The following is a 20369-nucleotide window of genomic DNA, read 5'->3' as shown; positions in this document are numbered from 1 at the left end:
ACACTTTGAATAACATTGCTTGTGAACTTCAGAGCTGTAATGATTTGATACAGGCTTTAAAGGCAAGTACGAAGGCCTACTGGTAGTAGGGTACTAGGGGGTAACTGCTTAGGAAACTAAACTATAAAGGGAAATAAATGGCTAAGGTAAAAATGTTTTTTGGTTATTTCATGAAATTTTATTTTTATTTTTTAGAAAAGGTACTGGTGTAACTGCTCCCCCCCATAGGATAACTGGCCCCCGGGCATGCCAGTTACTCTGGTAGGAGATTATGGCATAAGGTTTCACACGTTTGTTAAAATCCATTCAATCATTTTTATTTAGAAATTCTTTAGTAAGTAATACTTGAAAGCTAAGTGTAGTTGTCTTATTTTAATTATTTAAATGAAATATGGGTAATAATGGTATTACACGTCACCATTAATATCCGCACTGTGAGGAGATTTGATGTAAACTCCCTCTTTTTAAATGATCTGCACATTAATTTTATTTTTTGTTCCTTTTTTATATAATCCATTATGTACAATTGCACTAAATATTACTTGAATAATGCAAGATTTTAAATTCCAGCAGTCTTTAAATGACATTCAGGAGCAAAAGGTTTTCAATAGTTGTTTTTATTTCATTAAAAAAACTATTAATTAGAATATAATTTAACTAATAACATTGGAATATAACATTTAATAACAATAACTTAACTAACTAGCTCAGTGTAACATTGATGTGGCAACTCTCTTATTCTCTGCCATTAAACAATTCTAATTTGTACATAGGTCAAAAATAAAGCTATCCCCAGTAAACTCATGAGCCCACCTCCAGCACTGCTCACACCTAATCCAGTCCCCACTTGTGACTAAAAACCGGGGGCCAATTGAAAAGCTCCCCCTTACAAACATAGCTAGCTATCCAGCAGTATGACATATAATGCTGTGTAAAATATCTAAACGGCTATAAAGTAACATGAACTGTAAAGCTATCAGTCAATAGTTGAAACATTTACAACTGCAATTCAGTTACGTTATCTTTTTAATGTATTTTTACCTCAGACGATCTGGTTGTAAGGTTGCTAGCAGCTTATGCTAACTAGCTACTTATTTTCTTAATGACAGGTAGAAACACATTCATAACCATACCAACACACTCCAACATATTACTACTTAACTAAAACAATTATTTCTCTCTAAACAAGTGGATTATTTATCTTACGGCTTTCCTACTTGTATATTTAAAAAAAAAACATTTATAGATCTAACTTCATTGGAATATATCTTCAACTTTTTCAAAAGTTCCAAAAATGTAATAAACTTACCACAAAATATTTTTGTTGAAATATACATTGTGATGACACAGAACATTGTTTGTTGAGCAAGAGCTGTGACGTGCGTAATAGTGCCGGATACCAATGGTCGCATAATGCTTGGACTGGAAACGGAGAGGAGAGTGGGTATGAGGTGATGTGCAGGGAGGAGGCAAGGGCCTGGTCAATAAAATCCCCCATGGCACTGGAATTCACTAGAGCTGTAGAAACAATAGACGAGGGACAGCCAGCTTGTGAAATCGTTACTAAAAAAGGTTTGGCGGAAAGTGATGATGGATTACTCACACCTAACCCAAGAGGAGGATGATCAAGGTGCCGTTCCTCTGCTCTCGTGGATTTCGGGTTGGGATGTACCGGACACCGTTGAAGCTAGTGCACCTCCTGGCCACAAAAGGGACAGAGCCCCAACTGTCTCCGCTCAACCGCGGGGAGGTGTGTGGCCCCTACATCCATGGGTTCAGGCTCTGACTCAGGAGGGAGAGAGGAGATGGGGCTGCCAATGCTCCCAAGGAAGGTTATCCAGACGGATGGCAAGGAAGGTTATCCAGACCGATGGCAATCGCGATTAGTGTGTCCAAGGTTAGATTGTCGTCTTGGCACGCCAACTCCGTCTGGACCTCTTCGCAAAATCCACTTCTGAATAGGGTGCAGAGCACCGGCTCATTCCATCCGCTGGATGCTGCTACTGTTCGCAGTGGTCTGGAGGAGGTGTTCACCCACCTCTCTGCCCTCTGGTGGATGGTCAACGGCCCCCCTGAACAGAGCCATGAACCCCTCACAGGAACCCAGCTCCTCCTCTCCTCTCTCCCAGGCAGCCGTAGCCCACTCCAACGTCCGTCTGGCCAGCAGGGAAATAACCGTGGCAACATTGGACCTCTTGGTGGTGGGGGCTCCCATCTGATGAGTGAAATAGAGGGAGCACTGGAGTAGGAAGCCATGGCATTTGGATGGAGACCTGTCATATTTGTCCGGGAGGGACAAACGGGCATCGCTGACCTGGGCTGACTATAGGGGGATGGGCTGGAGTGCTGACTCAACTTGCGGTAGAGAATCCTCCACTTGTTGGAGGCGACGCCCCTCTGGGAATGTCGAGATGTTGAAGAACACGAAGGCTTTCATCCATAGCCATCCCCAGTTGTGCTAGCTGGTCGTGGCGTTGGCAAAGTAGGTGTCCCTGTTCGCTGACCATCTGGGAGATGTCCTAATAAACTGCTGCTTCCATTTGTTGAGGTAGTATTCTGTAACATCAATGCAGTGAGTCAGGAAGCAGGTGCAGTTAGTGAGTTTAATAATAATGGAACGATACAAAACAAGATAAATATCAGACAAGGAAGCATAACCAATACTACCTGATAACTGAAAACAAAGGAGGGCTAAATAAAGAGCCAGTAATCAGGGAGTAATGAAGTCCTGGTGTGACTGATGAGACACAGGTGTGTGTAAAGATGGGTTTCCAAGACCGGTTTTAGTAGACCGCCAACATTGAGTGCCGGAGAGGGGGAGCGGGAGTAGACATGACAGCTGTCGATTTGTAGTGCAAACTCTCCCCATTTAGCAGTGTAGACTATGTCACAGTTCCATTACATTACATTACACATAAAAGTCATTGGACAAAGGCATCTCCTGTACAGGGGAGTTTTTTTAAGAGCCCTGACACTCGATCTGATCATTAACACGCATTGGTTGGGGTACAGTTTTGGAAGCATGAGGAGGTTTAGGGTTGGTTAGTGTTTCCACATGGCCATATCTCCTTTGTTACAGGCATGTTTACAAAAGACAGACGGAAGACATATGGTCCACCTGTGCCAATTAGCTATCTAGCTCCGAACACCTGTGTGTAATGTAAGAAGGCCTCCAGAAACCTGTTGTCACTGAAAAATACTGTTGGCTGCAACTGTGATAAAGCTGTGTATTCATGGATGGCTTCCCCCAAATAATTGACTAAGAAAAAAAGTAAAAACATCAAATAATTTATCTTTGTCTCTGTGTTTATAAAAATTTCCTTAGATTCAGCCTCTTGTGAATTGATCTCACCGGAGAAAGCATCCAAGTGAGCCTCCCTTAATAATAAAAAATAATACAATAATAGCCCATCAGCGTTGAGATAACTGAGTGAGCTCAACTGTGAATGGTCCTGGCAGACCAAAAAATGGTGTCAAGGGAAGCCAGTTTGGATTTGGCTTCACACCAATCACATCACATCAAAAGCAAAACGTCATTGGTGAAAAAATATGTGAATCGTTGTATCTCGTTGTGTTGTTGTCCTCTGGTGGCTAGCTAGCTAAAATTGTCCTTTTCCTAAATTAGACATGGATGGAGTTAGAGATTTGTGCCCCTGGCCTGAGAGGATGGAAGTTCAATATGTAGCTAGATGTAGCTAGTAAGCTAATGTTAACAAGCTAGCTAGATCATCTTTGCTCATGAAAGCGGGCAAGCATTTTAGCCAGGTAGCCTAGGACAAAAAAAGAAATTGAGTCATAGACTGTTTCAGCAACATGAAAGAGAGAAGAATGGCATTGGAGTTGCTCTAGGGTGAGTCAGCATGTTTTTTCCCCAATTTGCACACACACTCATAGGTAAGTTGAAATGGTGCTGGAATAGTGGAGGCAGGTCCTGTTTTCTTTGAGACGTGCGCTAACCCTGTGGTTCTAAATCAATAGTTATTTTGTAGTCCGAAAATGTTGAAAACATGAACTTGCTTGACGATGCTGTAGGTCATGTAACTGTTTGTTACATGCAGTATCCTTTGTGGACATCACCAGACAGAGGTTGCTCTCTGGTTTTGTGATGAAATAAAGGCGTGGTTGAATTTATTCTGCTACTGTGTCTTCTTATGCCTTAGTCTCTGCCTTAGTCCTACATATCAAGGTGGCAAGGCATATGTACTAACAAGATTAATAGAGCAAACAACACGTTTATTATAACACATAAGGTAGCTTGTAATTTGGCTTTTTTTCTGGTTTTGTATTCCCCAGTGATTTTACCCACGCACTGCTACTGTGTACAGTAAGTGTATATTTTGCATTTGTGAAATTATTTTGATGCGATTTGAAAGTAAAGTGCTTTATGTTTCGAGAACCATATCGCAATTAAGAATCGATTCACGTAAAGATGGAGTATTTGGCCGTTTTGGCTGCCAGATCCAGTCTACCTCTGAAAATAACATATACGGTCCTTGGACCTTAGGGAGTAACGTCCGCCTCCTTTTGAGTACATCTTGGGCTAGCTAACATCCAGATGGTTACGACAAATATTAGAAGGTATGTATCATGTAGGCTACTCTCCTACTGGAAATAAAAAAATAACGTCAGATGGTACAAACTAGAGATGGTGTCAAAATCCAGATAGTGACTAATACAATTACTTCCATCGAAATGAACATCACTTTATGTTTGGTAGCACTATGCTGTTGTTGTTGTCAGCTAACCAGCATAAACTATATGGGAAGGGTTTATCAGAACGACTTGACTGAACCGAATACATTAGTCTCCACACTTGACTCAGATGCGCGACATACGTCATCCATTTGGGCACCAGGCGAGTCCATATAGCCTCTCCCACGTCAGAATCGACACGAGGATGCTGCGGTAGTGGCGGGGCCGGAGGCTGCAGCGGTGAGTCTGGCCAGGGCTAGACACTCAGGTGGGGCGATGGCGGCGGCTGGGCACGAGGAAGAGCAGGCTGTTATAGCGGACTGTCGCATTTCAAACGTGATCAACTGGAATAAACCTTTTAGGACCACGACACTCTTTGCTGCCACCACTGCTGTGTACTGGTAAGCATGACGTAGTGGAAATGATGTGTCCGTCGTTGAAAACGATCTATTGAAACCATTGAGTGCTTTTACAAATTGTTCTCCTCTATTATTACAGCATATCTATGAAATTCGAATTGTGGTGAAATGTAGTGTATATTATAGCCTACGGTATCATGATTAACAAATAAGATATTTGATTTGGAATGAGTGCATATTGAATGCAATTGCAATATGATGCAATATCATGACTCCTGAGTGGCGCAGCGGTCTGGTTCAATTCCAGACCGCAACAGACCCTGGTTCAATTCCAGGCTGTATCACAACCGGCCGTGTTTGGGAGTCCCATTGGGCAGCGCACAATTGGCCCAGTGTCGTTAGGGTTTGGCCACCGGTAGCCCGTCAGTGTAAATAAGAATTTGTTTTTAACTGACTTGAGTAGTTGAATAAAGGTTAAATAAAAAATATGACCTGGCTGTGTATAATGACAAATTCATCATTTGTGTTGAATAGGGAGTGGGAACAACAACAAGATCGACTCTGTGTGTGTGTGTGTTTACGTGTGCACGTGCGTGCCTATAGTGTTATGCATTGAATAATCAACTGTCCTTTCCCACTTATAAATGATTCTGAAATTAATTATGTCTGCAGGACATTTTATGCAATAATGCTAATGCTCAAGTCCTGTTTTGTTCCTCACAGTAGGCTGTTGCCTGGATTATGAACGTGTAAAGATTATAGCTGTGCTATTACCTTGGCCAAGCAAGTTTAACTCAACTTCAACAACACAAAAACAAGGCATGTTTTGACTAGAAAATGGGAACAGAAGAGAGAAAGAGAGGTTTCCATAGTCACGGTTTTACAGTGAAGGGCATTGAGTGGTATTGAATGCATATTGCCCTTACAAAAAAAGATTGCAGTTTTGAAACTGCAGTAAAAGTGCAATAACTGCAGTCAACTGTGGTATTTTGGATGCAGTAATTGCAGAATAACTGCAATGTACTGCAGTTATACTGCAATCTTTTTTCAGAAGGGTGATGATCATGTGTAATGCATTTCTCTCGCTCAGTCCAACATCAGGTTTATACAATTAATCACTTCTCAATATCTAATCATTAAATTAAATGTGTTTATATAGCCCTTCTTACATCAGCTGATATCTCAAAGTGCTGTACAGAAACCCATCCTAAAACTCCAAACAGCAAGCAATGCAGGTGTAGAAGCATGGCGGCTAGGAAAAACTCCCTAGAAAGGCCAAAACCTAGGAAGAAACCTAGAGAGGAACCAGGCTATGAGGGGTGGCCAGTCCTCTTCTGGCTGCGCCGGGTGGAGATTATGACAGAACATGGCCAAGATGTTCAAATGTTCATAAATGACCAGCATGGTCAAATAATAATAATCACAGTAGTTGTCAAGGGTGCAGCAAGTCAGCACCTCAGGAGTAAATGTCAGTTGGCTTTTCATAGCCGATCATTAAGTATCTCTACCGCTCCTGCTGTCTCTAGAGAGTTGAAAACAGCAGGTCTGGGACAGGTAGCACGTCCGGTGACCAGGTCAGGGTTCCATAGTCGCAGGCAGAACAGTTGAAACTGGAGCAGCAGCACGGCCAGGTAGACTGGGGACAGCAAGGAGTCATCATACCAGGTAGTCCTGAGGCATGGTCCTAGGGCTCTGGTTCTCCGAGAGAGAGAAAGAAAGAGAGAAAGAGAGAATTAGAGAGAGCATACTTAAATTCACACAGGACACCGGATAAGACAGAAGTACTCCAGATATAACAAACTGACCCTATCCCCCCGACACAAACTACTGCAGCATAAATACTGGAGGCTGAGACAGGAGAGGTCAGGAGACACTGTGGCCCCATCCGATGATACCCCCAGACAGGGCCAAACAGGAAGGATATAACCCCACACACTTTGCCAAAGCATAGCCCCAACAACACTAGAGGGGTATCTTCAACCACCAACTTACCATCCTGAGACAATGGCGAGTATAGCCCACAAAGATCTCCACCATGGCATAACCCAAGGGTGGGCGCCAACCCAGACAGGAAGAACACGTCAGTGACTCAACCCACTCAAGTGACGCACCGCTCCTAGGGACGGCATGAAAGAGCACCAGTAAGCCAGTGACTCAGCCCCTGTAATAGGGATAGAGGCAAAGAATCCCAGTGGAAAGAGGGGAACCGGCAGAGACATCAAGCGCGGTTCATTGCTCCAGAGCCTCTCCATTCACCTTCACACTCCTGGGCCAGACTACACTCAATCATATGACCCACTGAAGAGATGAGTCTTCAGTAAAGACTTAAAGGTTGAGACCGAGGGTAGGCAGACCATTCCATAAAAATGGAGCTCTATAGGAGAAAGCCCTGCATCCAGCTGTTTGCTTAGAAATTCTAGGGACAATTAGGAGGCCCGCGTCTTGTGACCGTAGCGAACGTGTAGGTATGTACGGCAGGACCAAATCAGAGAGATAGGTAGGAGCAAGCCCATGTAATGCTTTGTAGGTTAGCAGTAAAACCTTGAAAAATATGTTTGTCTGTTTCATTTTGTGACTTGGTTATTTGGTTAGTTAGCTGCAATCCTTAATGATTTGTTTAATTCTTCTCCATGTACAGTGCAAGCTCACAACATGACATCAGGATGAGAGATAAAAGACAGATAATGACCCATGATGACATTGTTTATTTCTGATCCTCTAGGTTTGTGGCCCTCAGTTCCTATAGAGCGTACTGTCTTCTTGCCCTTTCCTTGGCTCTGATGGGGACAGTGCTGCTTGTTAAAGATGTGGCTCTCTCCAGATGTGTCTCTTTCTCTAAAGGTATGTAGTGCATCGCTCAATATTTAAGGGATAAACACCGATGTTCTGTACATTACCTTGGAAATAATGGACAGCGCAGAATCCCTTTGCAGAGTTCATTTTTCCAAGGTTATGTATAGAACATCAGTGTTTGTTTGTTTAAATGTTTAGTCATTTATCCAGAGCGACTTACAGGAGGAATTAGGGTTAAGGGCCTTGTTCACAGGCATATTGATAGATTTTTCACCTTGTCGGCTCGGATTCAAACCAGCAACCTTTCAGTTACTGGCCCAATGCTATTAACTGCTAGGTTACCTGCTGGTATTATACAGCACTGAGGCGTTTATCCCTCTTATACCACAGCTGCCCCCAAAAAATATATGAAAGCACACATTTAGTGATATAAATACTTTTTTTCCATTTATATTTTCTTTTTTAGAAGCAAATTCATGCTTTCTCATCTTTTGGTTGCTAGAGACACGACCCAGTCGTTCATTCGATTAGTTCGATATTTATGGATGCGACCCAGTCGTTCATCCCTTGCTTAGCTACGGCTAACACAGTCAAGACCTCTGCAGCCAAAATAAAAGCAAAGTAGCTGTAGTCTATTTACATTTACTTGGATACATCCATAAAAATGAGCTAATATTTCCCGATTTTGCCTGGCATAGCTAGAAAAGTTTGCCTTTTCGTCAGGACACTCGACACTGTTCATTACGAGGAAATCGCGTTGAATATCAAACACTAGACAAGAAGCTAGGTAAATATTTTTTGCTACCAAACAAGCTAATTAAAAAATATCAGTTGCTGAGAACAGCTGGTCAAACTACAAACGTGGGAGGATTTGACAGCATAGCGAAACTTGCGTCATGACTGCAACAGATCCACGCAGACTGAGATATATTCCGGGTAGCGTTGACAAATTAACATTGACGAATTCACTGATACGGTGACTGAGTTTATCAGGATGTACCCACTGTGACTATTAAAACCTACCCAGAAACCTTGGATAGATGGCAGCATTCGCACAAACTGAAAGTGTGAACCACCGCATTTAATCACGGTAAGGTGACTGGGAATATGTCAGAATACAAACAGTGTAGTTATTCCCTCGGTAAGGCAATCAAACAGGCAAAACGTCAGTGGAGCCCCACATTGGTGTGAACACAGCCCCCTCCTGTGCAGACGACACAACAGTAGTAGGTTTGATTACCAACAATGATGAAACAATCTCTCACTCAACGTCAACAACACAAAGGAGCTGATCGTGGACTTCAGGAAACAGCAGAGGGAGCACCCCCCTATCCACATCGACGGGACAGCAGTGGAGAAGGTGGAAAGCTTAATGTTCCTCGGCGTACACATCACTGACAAACTGAAATGGTCCACCCACACAAACAGTGTGATGAAGAAGGCGTAACAGCGCCTCTTCAGCCTCAAGAGGCTAAAGAAATTTGACTTGGCACCTAAAACCCTCAAAAACTTTTACAGATGCACAAATGAGAGCATCCTGTAGGGCTGTATCACTACCTGGTACGGCAACTGCGCCGCCCGCAACCGCAGGGCTCTCCAGTGGTTAGTGTGGTCTGCCTAACGCATCACTGGAGGCAAACTACCTGCCCTCCAGGACACCTACAGTACCCGATGTCCACTGAGGAGTGTCACTCTCAGATACTTTTGTACATGTTTCCTCCAGCATCTTCACAAGATCCTTTGCTGTTCTGGGATTGATTTGCACTTTTCGCACCAAAGTACGTTCATCTCTAGGAGACAGAACACGTCTCCTTCCTGAGTGGTAGGACGGCTGCGTGGTCCCATGGTGTTTACACTTGCGTACTATTGTTTGTAAAGATGAACGTAGTACCTTCAAGCGTTTGGAAATTGCTCCCAAGGATGAGGTCTTGGCTGATTTCTTTTGATTTTCCCATGATGTCAAGCAAAGAGGCACTAAGTTTGAAGGTAGGCCTTGAAATACATCCACAGGTACACCTACAATTGACTCAAATTATGTCAATTAGCCTATCAGAAGCTTCTAAAGTAATGACATTGTTTTTTGGAATTTTCCAAGTTCTTTAAAGGCATATTCAACTTAGTGTATGTACTTAGTGTATCTTCTGACCCACTGGAATTGTGATACAGTGAGTATCAAATAATCTGTCAAATAATCAAGTAATCTGTCTGTAAACAATTGTTGGAACAATTACTTGTGTCATGCACAAAGTAGATGTCCTAACTGACTTGCCAAAACTATAGTTTGTTAACAAGAAATGTGTGGAGTCGTTGAAAATTGAGTTTTAATGACTCCAACCTAAGTGTATGTAAACTTTCGACTTCAACTGTATTTTAACCCTTATTTTGTCACTACATCATTCCATATGTTATTTCAGAATTTTTATGTCTTCACTATTATTCTACAATGTAGAAAATAGTAAAAATAAAGAAAAACCCTTGAATGAGTAGGTGTGTCCAAACTTTTGACTGTTACTGTATGTATATCAATCCAAATCCAAGTAATGAAATGGTAGTTCTGGGCTGTGTTCATTGGGGCACATAATTGAACCGTTTTAAAAAGGCAATGGAAACCAAAATGTTTTTTTGTTGTTTTTTGCCCATGTCGTCTCTGTCAGTGTTTGCTGTTTGGGTGCATAATGAACATCACCATGCTTTGTTTCAAGCTGCCTGTTGTTTTAAGTTGCAAAACCCCAGTTCAGCTGGGAATAATAACAAAAGCAATAAGCCCCTGCTCCAGGGTGAAGTTTCCCCTAGGTACAGATCTTGGATTAGTTTCCTCTCCCCCAATCCTAAACTTAATCATTAGTTAGAAAAATGCTAAACTGGCAGAAGATCAGCATCTAGGGGCAACTTCACCCTACACTGTAAGCCCCTTGTCCAAAACAAGCCCCTTGTTACACCACGTTCTTGAATTATATTTCCCTATTGACTCCCTATAAGCCCAGTACAATAAATGGTTATAACATCTACAGAAAGGACGGAAATGCCCTTGGGGGCAGTGTAGCGGTCTATATTAAATAATTTGCTAGTCACAAATGACATTCATTTTCTGACTCTCTGCAACTCAGTTAGATAATGCCTTTGAGGATATAGTGGTAGCAATACAAGGTTATAACATTTACAGAAAATATAGAAATGCCAATGGTGGAGGTGTTGCTGTTTATATTCAGAGCCACATTCCTGTAAAGCTTAGAGCGGATCTAATTTTAAATAATGTTGAATTAATATGGCTGCAGGTTCACCTGCCTCACCTATAGCCCATTCTGGTGGGAAGCTGCTATAGACCACCAAGTGCTAAGTCAGTATCTGGATAATATGTGTGAAATGGTTCATAATGTATGTGATATATTTTCTGGGTGACCTTAAAATTGACTGGCTTTCATCAAGCTGCCCACTCAAGAGAAAGTTACAAACAACCAGTGCCTGCAACCTGGTTCATGTTATCAGTTAACCTACCAAGGTAGTTACACACAGGAATGAAGTCATCAAATTTTTTGAACGTTTTATTTTACCTTTATTTAACTAGGCAAGTCAGTTAAGAACAAATTCTTATTTATAATGACAGCCTACTCCTGCCAAACCCTAACCTAGACGACGCTGGGCCAATTGTGCACCGCCCTATGGGACTCCCAATCACGGCCTGTTGTGATACAGCCTGGAATCGAACCAGGGTCTGTAGTGAAGCCTCTATCACTGAGATACAGTGCCTTAGACAGCTTCATTTATCACAAACCCCACTGATATTGCCAACTACTTTAATACTTTTTTAAATCATCTGCAATATTAGCAAATTTAGGCGTGATATGACATCAACAAATGCCGACCTCCAAGTATAACTGACCAAATTATGAAAGACAAGCATTATCATTTTGAATTCCTGGCTGTAATCCTGAATTCCTGGAATTCCTTTACTGGCTCAAATAGCTAACCAATCAGCCTGTTACCAACCCTTAGTAAAAAAAAAATGCAATTGTTTTTGACCAGATACAATGCTATTTTACAGTAAACAAATTGACAACAGACTTTCAGCATGCTTATAGGGAAGGACAGTCAACATGCACAGACAGCACTTACACAAATGACTGATGATTGGCTGAGAGCGATGCATGATAAATAATATTGTGGGAGCTGTTTTATTGGACTTCATTGTGGCTTTTGACATTATCGATCATAGTCTGCTGCTGGAAAAAAAACGTTTGTTAAAGATTTATACCCCTGCTATATTGTGGATAAAGAGTTACCTGTAACAGAACACAGAGGATGTTCTTTAATGGAATCCTCTCCAACATAATCCAGGTAAAATCAGGAAATCCCCAGGGCAGCTGTCTAGGCCCCTTACTTTGTTCCATTTTTACTAATGACATGCCACTGGCTTTGAGTAAAGTGTCTATGTATGCGGGTGACTCAACGCTATACATGTCAGCTTCTAAAGTGAGTGAAATTACTGCAACACTTAACATGAGCAGCAGTCAGTTTCAGAATGGGTGGCAAGGAATAAGTTTGTCCTAAATATTTATCAAACTAAATGCCTTGTATATGTGACAAATCATTCACTAATCCCCAACCCTCAACTAAATATTGTAATGATTAATGTAGAACTTGAGCAAGTTAAGGTGACTAAACTGCTTGGAGTAACCCTAGATTGTAAACTGTCATGGTCAAAACATGTTGATGCAACTATTAGCTAAGATGTGGGAAGTCTGTGCATTATAAAGCACTACTCTGCCTTAACAACATTATCAACAAGGCAGTTCCTACAGGCCCTAGGTTTGTCGCACTACTGTCCAATCATGTGGTCAGGTGCCACAAATACATTTGTCTCAGAACAGGGCAACATGGGTGGCCCTTAAATGTACACTCAAGAGCTAACATTAATAATATGCATGTCAATCTCTCATGGCTCAAAGTGGAGGAGAGATTAAATTAATCGCTACTTGTTTTTGTAAGAAATATTGACATGTTGAATTCACCAAGCTGCTGTTTAAACTACTAGCACACAGCTCGGACATACCCCACAAGACATGTCACCAGAGGTCTCTTCACAATCCCCAAGTCCAGAGCAGAGCATGGGAGGCACACAGTGCTACATGGAGCTCTATTCCACATCAGGTAACTGATGCAAGCAGTCAAATCAGATTTTTCCTTATGGAAAAGCGGGACTATGATGAGACACACAGACACAGACACACACGTACACATGGATTTTGTATTGTAGATATGTGGGTGTAGAGGGAACACACTTAATGTGTTGTGAAAAGTGTTATGAAATATAATGTCATGTAATATTTTAAATTGTATATAACTGCCTTAATGTTGCTGGACCCCAGGAAGAGTGATGGGGATCCTTCATAAATAGAAATACTGCCACCAAGAAATGGAAGTGACTGTCTCACTCTGGGCTGCTTTGCAATCTGAATCCCAAATGGACCCCTTAACCATACTCCCTATCCAATCCTGTAGTTCTGAAAAGGTCAGAAAAGATAGAAGCAATATGGGTATTAAACCTTTTTCACAGCTGAGCGTTCTACTGTAGACGGCTCAAACAGGTAGCTGATAAACAGCCTATTGGACAGAACATGTTGACCAATAAAATGTCTGTTCTCTCACCTATAGGGGCCCACTTATGGAGCAGTATGACTGTAAGGTAGGAGCTCTGTTGCATTATCAACACATTGTTGCTGTGTAATGTGTGTGTGTGTGTGTGTGTGTGTGTGTGTGTGTGTGTGTGTGTGTGTGTGTGTGTGTGTGTGTGTGTGTGTGTGTGTGTGTGTGTGTGTGTGTGTGTGTGTGTGTGTGTGTGTCTGTGTGTGTGTGTGTGTGTGTGTCTGTGTGTCTGTGTGTGTGTGAGAGAGAAAGAGAGAGAGAGAGAGCTCACAATATGGCTTGTATTGAATACTCCCCGTAAAGGGACTCTTGATCTACTTCCCCAGAGTCAGATGAACTCATGGATACCATTTTTATGTCTGCGGTTTGAAGGAAATTGCTAACCAGCGCTAGCGCAATTGCTAACTGGCGTTAGTGCAATGACTGGAAGTCTATGGGCTTCCATTAAATGTGCTGACACTAGTTAGCATTGGCTCACAAAACTACTTCCTTCATACTGGACACAGAGACATAAACATGGTATCCACAAGTTCATCTGACTCTGGGGAAGTAGATGAAGGGCCTCATTGCCAAAATCCTGAAGTATTCCTTTTAATGTTCCCTGTGTGTGTCCGCATCCCGTTATATTTGTTCAGCTGTGAGACAAGGCACCTGACAGTGTTGTGTTCGAGACCATCTAAAGCTAGTCCAGTTCAAGACCATGATTGTAATTGTTTCATATCACCAGCATAATAAGAGATGAAAATGTCCAGTATTTCTGTGTTCATATTTCAGAAGAACATATTGATTCTTTAGACGTTCAGAATGCTGAAAACATTATTACCAAACTGGTCTCTAAATAATAGATACAAATACAAAATATGTAACAACTTCCTCGGTCTGTCCTTACTAATAGTGAGCACGCAACTTTCCCCACTCTTTCCTACTAGCTGCATGGAGCAGGTTGATGTTTATTGGGATGAAGCTTGTCCTGGAGGCAGAGCTGAGCAATTTCCACTCGATGGGCCAGCGGCAAAGTCAAAATTGGCTATATAGTAAAAATGTATGAAAACAAATATTTGCTTGGTCTTAATTTAAGGTTAGGTTAGAATAAGTCATAAGGTTAGCAGTGTGGTCAAGGTTAGGGTTAAGGTTATGGTTAGCTTAAACATTTTGACTGTGTAGCTGTACCAGCTCGTGAGTACCCTGCAGAGCTGCCTCTTGTACATGTGTCATCCCAATAAATGCCAACCTGCACTAGCTGAGCAAGGAATTTCAGACTAGTGAATCAAGTTTTTTAGCTGTTTTGAAACTAAAGTAAAGTACAGTAATGTTATGAGTAAAGTAGGAAGCTCATCTTTTAATAGGCAATGGTAATGTATCATGAAAGGAGTGTGGATATTTTGCCTGGCAAAGCAATTTTATGCGCTGACTGAATGGGAGCTGATAATTATGAGGCTTCCATGTCTAGCCAAGATTCTCGAATCTTTGGTAAATAAGCAACTTTGCTTTTTTTATCTGAGCATGGTATTTTGAATATAAATCAATCTGGGTTTAGGCCAGGGCACAACACTATTACAGCAACCACATTAGTTGTTAATGATATGCTTTAGCATAATTGTGCTGCCTTGTTTGTGGAACTGTCCACAGCGTTCGATACTGCTGATCATGCTATTTGGCAGTTGTTGATGTGTGCAGAGGGTCCCTGGTTTGAGCCCAGGTAGGGGCGAGGAGAAGGACGGACAAGGAACGGGTGAGGAGAGGGACGGAAGACTGTTAACAGCTTAGCTTCCGTCCCTCTCCTCGCCCCTACCTGGGCTCGAGCCAGAGACCTTCTGTACACATCGACAACTGGCTCCCACTAAGCATCGTTACCCATCGCTCCACAAAAGCCGCAGCCCTTGCAGAGCAAGGGGAACAACCACTTCAAAGTCTCAGAGCGAGTGACGTCACCGATTGAAACGCTATTACCGCGCACCCCGCTAACTAGCTAGCCATTTCACATCGGTTACATTAGTGACAGAACTTAAGCAATCGTGATTGATGGGGTTAAGTCTGAATTTCTTGAAGTACATAAAGGTGTTCTGCAGGGGTCGATAGTTAGGACCTCTTTTCACTATTTATATAAATGCTATTGGTCAATCTGTTAAACATTTTAAATGTGACCCATTTCAGAAAACTAGGCGTATGTCACAAATCACTACTTCACAGGAGAGCCATTTTAACTTGTATTTGTAATTTTGATCAAAATGTGTTTTTTTGGGGGGCAGAAATGCCTTCTGGAACTTGTGAACTTTCATGTGCCTTAATAACATACTTGTATGCCATCTTTAAATATTATTAAAATGGTTGAATTACGTGCCTTTTTGGTTAAGCCACAGAAAAAGGCAGCAACCTTCCCACTAACCATGATTGGTTGAGATAATGAGTGGGCTGGACATGCCGAGAGAGGAGTTCAGATTGGTCTGACATATAGAGGGCTTCTGTCTATTGAGCTGGTCAGTCTGTGCTGGTAATCCTGTCAAACGCAGCTTTAAAAAAAATGTGTAGTGGAGTTGCATAAGTGTTGCTCTCTGCTTTCTGGAGGATCGAGTTATGAAATCAGTGGAATTAGAGACTGATAGCTAAAGAGATGGAGAAAACACCTGTCTCCGGATTACATCTTCAAACTAAGGGAAACTGTGGCATGGCATCCGTGACAGGGAGAAGTGTCCACCATGCATGATGATGTATACAGGTAAGATAGTCTAGCGTTAGCTAGCTACATTTTCAAATATTAAATGTTTATTATTTTGACAAAATGGTTTAATTTCAAGCTAAAGTGTAGTGTTAGCTAGCTAGCTATCAAACGTTAGCTGGCTGGCTCCCTAGCAAACGTTATGTGTATGATGTTATTTTTCATATCCCAGAATCGTTTACTTTGCTAGTTACAGCCTAATGTTAGCTGGCTGACTTCCTAGCTAATGTTAAGTGCATGACATCATTATTCATATCCCTGAACCCTTTGCTTTGCTAGTGACAGCCTAATGTTAGCTAGCTAACGTTGAACCTGGTTGGTAGGCTTCCATCAGATTCATGCAGGGTAGTAATGACATGATTTGGCACTATGTTCATTGTTGTTTAACTAGGTAACTGGCTGGCTCGTTAGCTAATGTTACGTGATGTGTGTGATATTACCCATTGTTTACCTAGCTAGGTTCATTGTTTACCTAGTTAGCTAGCTACATGTCTTACTCTAAAGTGTACTGTCACTAAACGTTGGCAAAAAAGCAGAGCTGGTTAGGCTGTTTTCATGTTATCCAGAGGTAAACAAATCATTGGTCAAGTGTGCGCTCTGAACGCTTCGAGAGCGAAACGAGATGGGTGGGGCTAAAGCTTAAGAGGGTGTGAACGATGCTGATTGGGTGTAGACAAAGAAGAGCTCTTCACTAGATACCAAAACATTCAATGGCCATTTTCTAAAAAGTGAGTTCACAAGTTTATCAACTTTCAAGACAGAATTACTTTCCCATTGTCCTTCAAAATGCAGTGTATGATTTACCATTTTGTAGCTCTGAGTCTCTACTTTTATCCAATGTTATAAAACACCAGTTCAAATTTTGCTACTTAAGACCGAATCCAGGTGGTGAGTCACAATTGTAATCTATCCTGAACAATCATATAAACGCAACATGTAAAGTGTTGGTCCCATGTTTCATGAGCTGAAATAAAAGATCCCAGAAATTTTCCATATGCACAAAAGCTTATTTCTCTCAAATTTTGTACACACGTTTGTTTACATCCCTGTTAGTGAGCATTTCTCCTTTGCAAAGATAATCCATCCACCTGACAGGTGTGGCATATCAAGAAGCTGATTAAACAGCATGCTCATTACACAGGTGCACCTTGTGCTGAGGACAATAGCAGGCCACTCTAAAATGTGCCGTTTTGTCACCCAACACAATGCTACAGAGGTCTCAATTTTCATGGGATTGTGCGATTGGCATGTTGACTGCAGGAATGTCCACCAGAGCTCTTGCCAGAGAATTAAATGTTAATTTCTCTACCATAAGCCACCTCCGTTGCTTTAGAGAATTTGGCAGTACATCCAACCAGCCTCACAACTGCAGACCATGTGGTAACCACGCTAGCCCAGGACGCCTTTTTCACCTACGGGATAGTCAGACCAGCCAACCAGACAGCTGATGAATCGGCGGGTTATTTCTGTCTGTAATAAAGTCCTTTTGTGGTGGAAAACTAATTCTGATTGGCTGGGACTGGCTCCCGAGTGGGTGGGCCTATGTACTCCCAGGTCAACCTATGGCTGCGCCCCTGCCCAGTCATGTGAAATCCATAGATAAGGGCCTAATTTATTTATTTCAAATTACTGATTTTCCTATATGAACTGTAACTCAGTAAAATCTTTGAAATTGTTGCATGTTGCGTTTATATTTTTGTTAAGTATATATGCGTCTGTTACTATTATGACCTGGTTGTGACAAGGCTACAGTCCGATTTTGTGTGTGCTTAATACTGGCAAAACTAAAAGACATATTGTTTGCAAGTTCTCGTAAGATTGTCTCAGATTGATTACATATTCACTCATGGGATGGTTCTATAATCAAACGTGTCCCTGCATACATATACCTTGGTATTTGGAGTGTCAATGATATATTGTTTAAAAAACATACAAATGAGCTTGTCTCGCTCTAGTCTGTTCTTGATTATGGTGATACTATTTGTCAAAGTGCAGCTGTCTCTACTCTTAAACCCTTGGATGCCGTTTTTCATACCTCCCTTAGTTTTATTACTCATCACTGTATTCTTTACCAAAAGAAGGCTGGACCTCTTTGAAGTCACGTAAACCACATCATTAAACCACATCATTTTTGTTTACAAAGCCCTGCACCACAAGCTTCCACAAACCTACCTTCACTGTTAAGATTTAAAATGACAAGTCATTAAACCCGTTCACAGGGTTGGTTAACTCTGGAGACTGCTTTGGTATCTACAGAGTTAGGTACGTTAGCCTTTAGTTTTGTTGTTTGGAATAATCTCCAAAATACATTTAGAATAGATACGTTAGTGTATCTAGGGCAGTTCAAGCAGGGGAAAGATGATTTTGGTAATGAAGAATATGTTTGTTTTAGTTGACTGTGTTTTGTGTAAATGTATGTTTGTCTGTGCAATATGTGTTGTGCTGTATTTTATTTGTTTAATATTGTATTTTATTTTGTATCTTTTTAACAAATTGAATATGGAGGTAGAGACACTGGTCTCAATGGTGACTCCCTTATCTGGTCTTGGCTGGTCTCGGGAATAAATTACAAGTCCTCATTGTCCGAGACCGAGTCAAGAACGAGTAAAATGTATCTGAAACAAGACAAAGACACTCAATATGTGGTGTCGAGGCGGTCTCAGTCTACAACGAGTACTACAACACTGACCCCTGATGTTAATTTTTACAACAGGTCTTTGTTACTGGTGTTTGAGTTACAGTGATACACTTAAAGGACTCATGCTAGGAAAAATGCCACATGGGCCGTGTTCATTAGGCAGCAAACTGGGCACTTTGTGTTTCTCACAAAATTGACAATGAAGTATTCTAAAGCCAGTCTCACAATTCGCTAGAGGAACAGGAGGAGAAACTTGGAGATTTGAGGTTTTCTGTATTTTTACTCATTTTTGTCTCTCTGAGCTGGTTAGTTGTTACTAACAGTTTTCTCTGTATTAGATTCCTGGCATCCATCATGTGATATCACTGTAACATGGAGTTTACTGTCAGATAATCTGATCAGAGGACTAATATCCAATCACCAGGCCTTGGACATGACATCCAAAAGTTTGGGGTCACTTAGAAATGTCCTTGTTTTTGAAAGAAAAACACATTTTTGTCCATTAAAAAAACATCGAATTGATCAGAAATACAGTGTAGACATTGTTAATGTTGTAAATGACTATTGTAGCTGGAAACGGACGATTTATTATGGAATATCTACATAGGCATACAACCCATTATCAGCAACCATCACTCCTGTGTTCCAATGGCACGTTGTGTTAGCTAATCAAAGTGTATCATTTTAAAAGGTTAATTGATCATTAGAAAACCCTTTTAGAATTATGTTAGCACAGCTGAAAACTGTTGTATGGATTAAAGCATCAATTAAACTGGGCTTCTTTAGACGAGTTGAGGTATCTGGGGCATCAGCATTTTTGGGTTCGATTACAGGCTCAAAATGGCCAAAAACAAAGAAGTTTCTTCTGAATCTCATCAGTCTATTCTTGTTCTGAGAAATGAAGGCTATTCCATGTGAGAAATTGCCAAGAAACTGAAGATCTGGTAGAACACTGTGAACTACTCCCTACACAACAGCGCAAACTGGCTCTAACCAGAATAGAACGACAACAACTGAGCAAGAGGGCAAGTACATTAGAGTGTCTAGTTTGAGAAACAGATGCCTCACAAGTCCTCAACTGGCAGCTTCATTAAATGGTACCCACAAAACACCAGTCTCAGCGTCAACAGTGAAGAGGCGACTCCGGGATGCTGGCCTTCAAGGCAGAGTTCCTCTGTCCAGTGGCAGTGTTCTTTTGCCCATATGGCTTTTTCTTTGCAACAGACAATAAGTCTGGCAACACAGCAGATTGGCAAACAAAATTACGTAACTAAACAAAAAGAAGAAACTATACTATGGAACAAAGATAAATTATATAAAGAATGATGGTAAAAAGCTCTGGAGTACCTTAAATTAGCTAATTCCTCCCCATCCTTCATTGAGGCTGATGGCTCATTCAAAACAGAACCCTTTGATATTGCCAACCACTTAAAAAAAATTGTTGACAAGATTAGCAAATTTATGCATGACATGCAAACAACAAATGCTGAGCCTTCGTATTCATGCATAATGGACCAAATAATGAAAG

General features: G+C 41.4%; 1 protein-coding gene across 1 annotated transcript in view; it reads left to right on the top strand.

The window, feature by feature from the left end:
* The first annotated feature begins 4896 nt into the window (after positions 1-4896).
* Positions 4897-20369, top strand: part of retreg1 (reticulophagy regulator 1) — a 67625-nt gene continuing 52152 nt past the window's right edge. The window contains 3 exon segments of the mRNA XM_064942757.1: positions 4897-5093; positions 7774-7892; positions 13497-13527. Coding sequence (XP_064798829.1) covers positions 4969-5093; positions 7774-7892; positions 13497-13527 — 275 coding nt within the window. The 5' untranslated portion in view covers positions 4897-4968.

The sequence above is a fragment of the Oncorhynchus masou genome, chromosome 3 (genome assembly GCF_036934945.1).
Source record: "Oncorhynchus masou masou isolate Uvic2021 chromosome 3, UVic_Omas_1.1, whole genome shotgun sequence".
NCBI lineage: Eukaryota > Metazoa > Chordata > Actinopteri > Salmoniformes > Salmonidae > Oncorhynchus > Oncorhynchus masou.
This window is presented reverse-complemented; position numbering and strand designations above follow the sequence as displayed.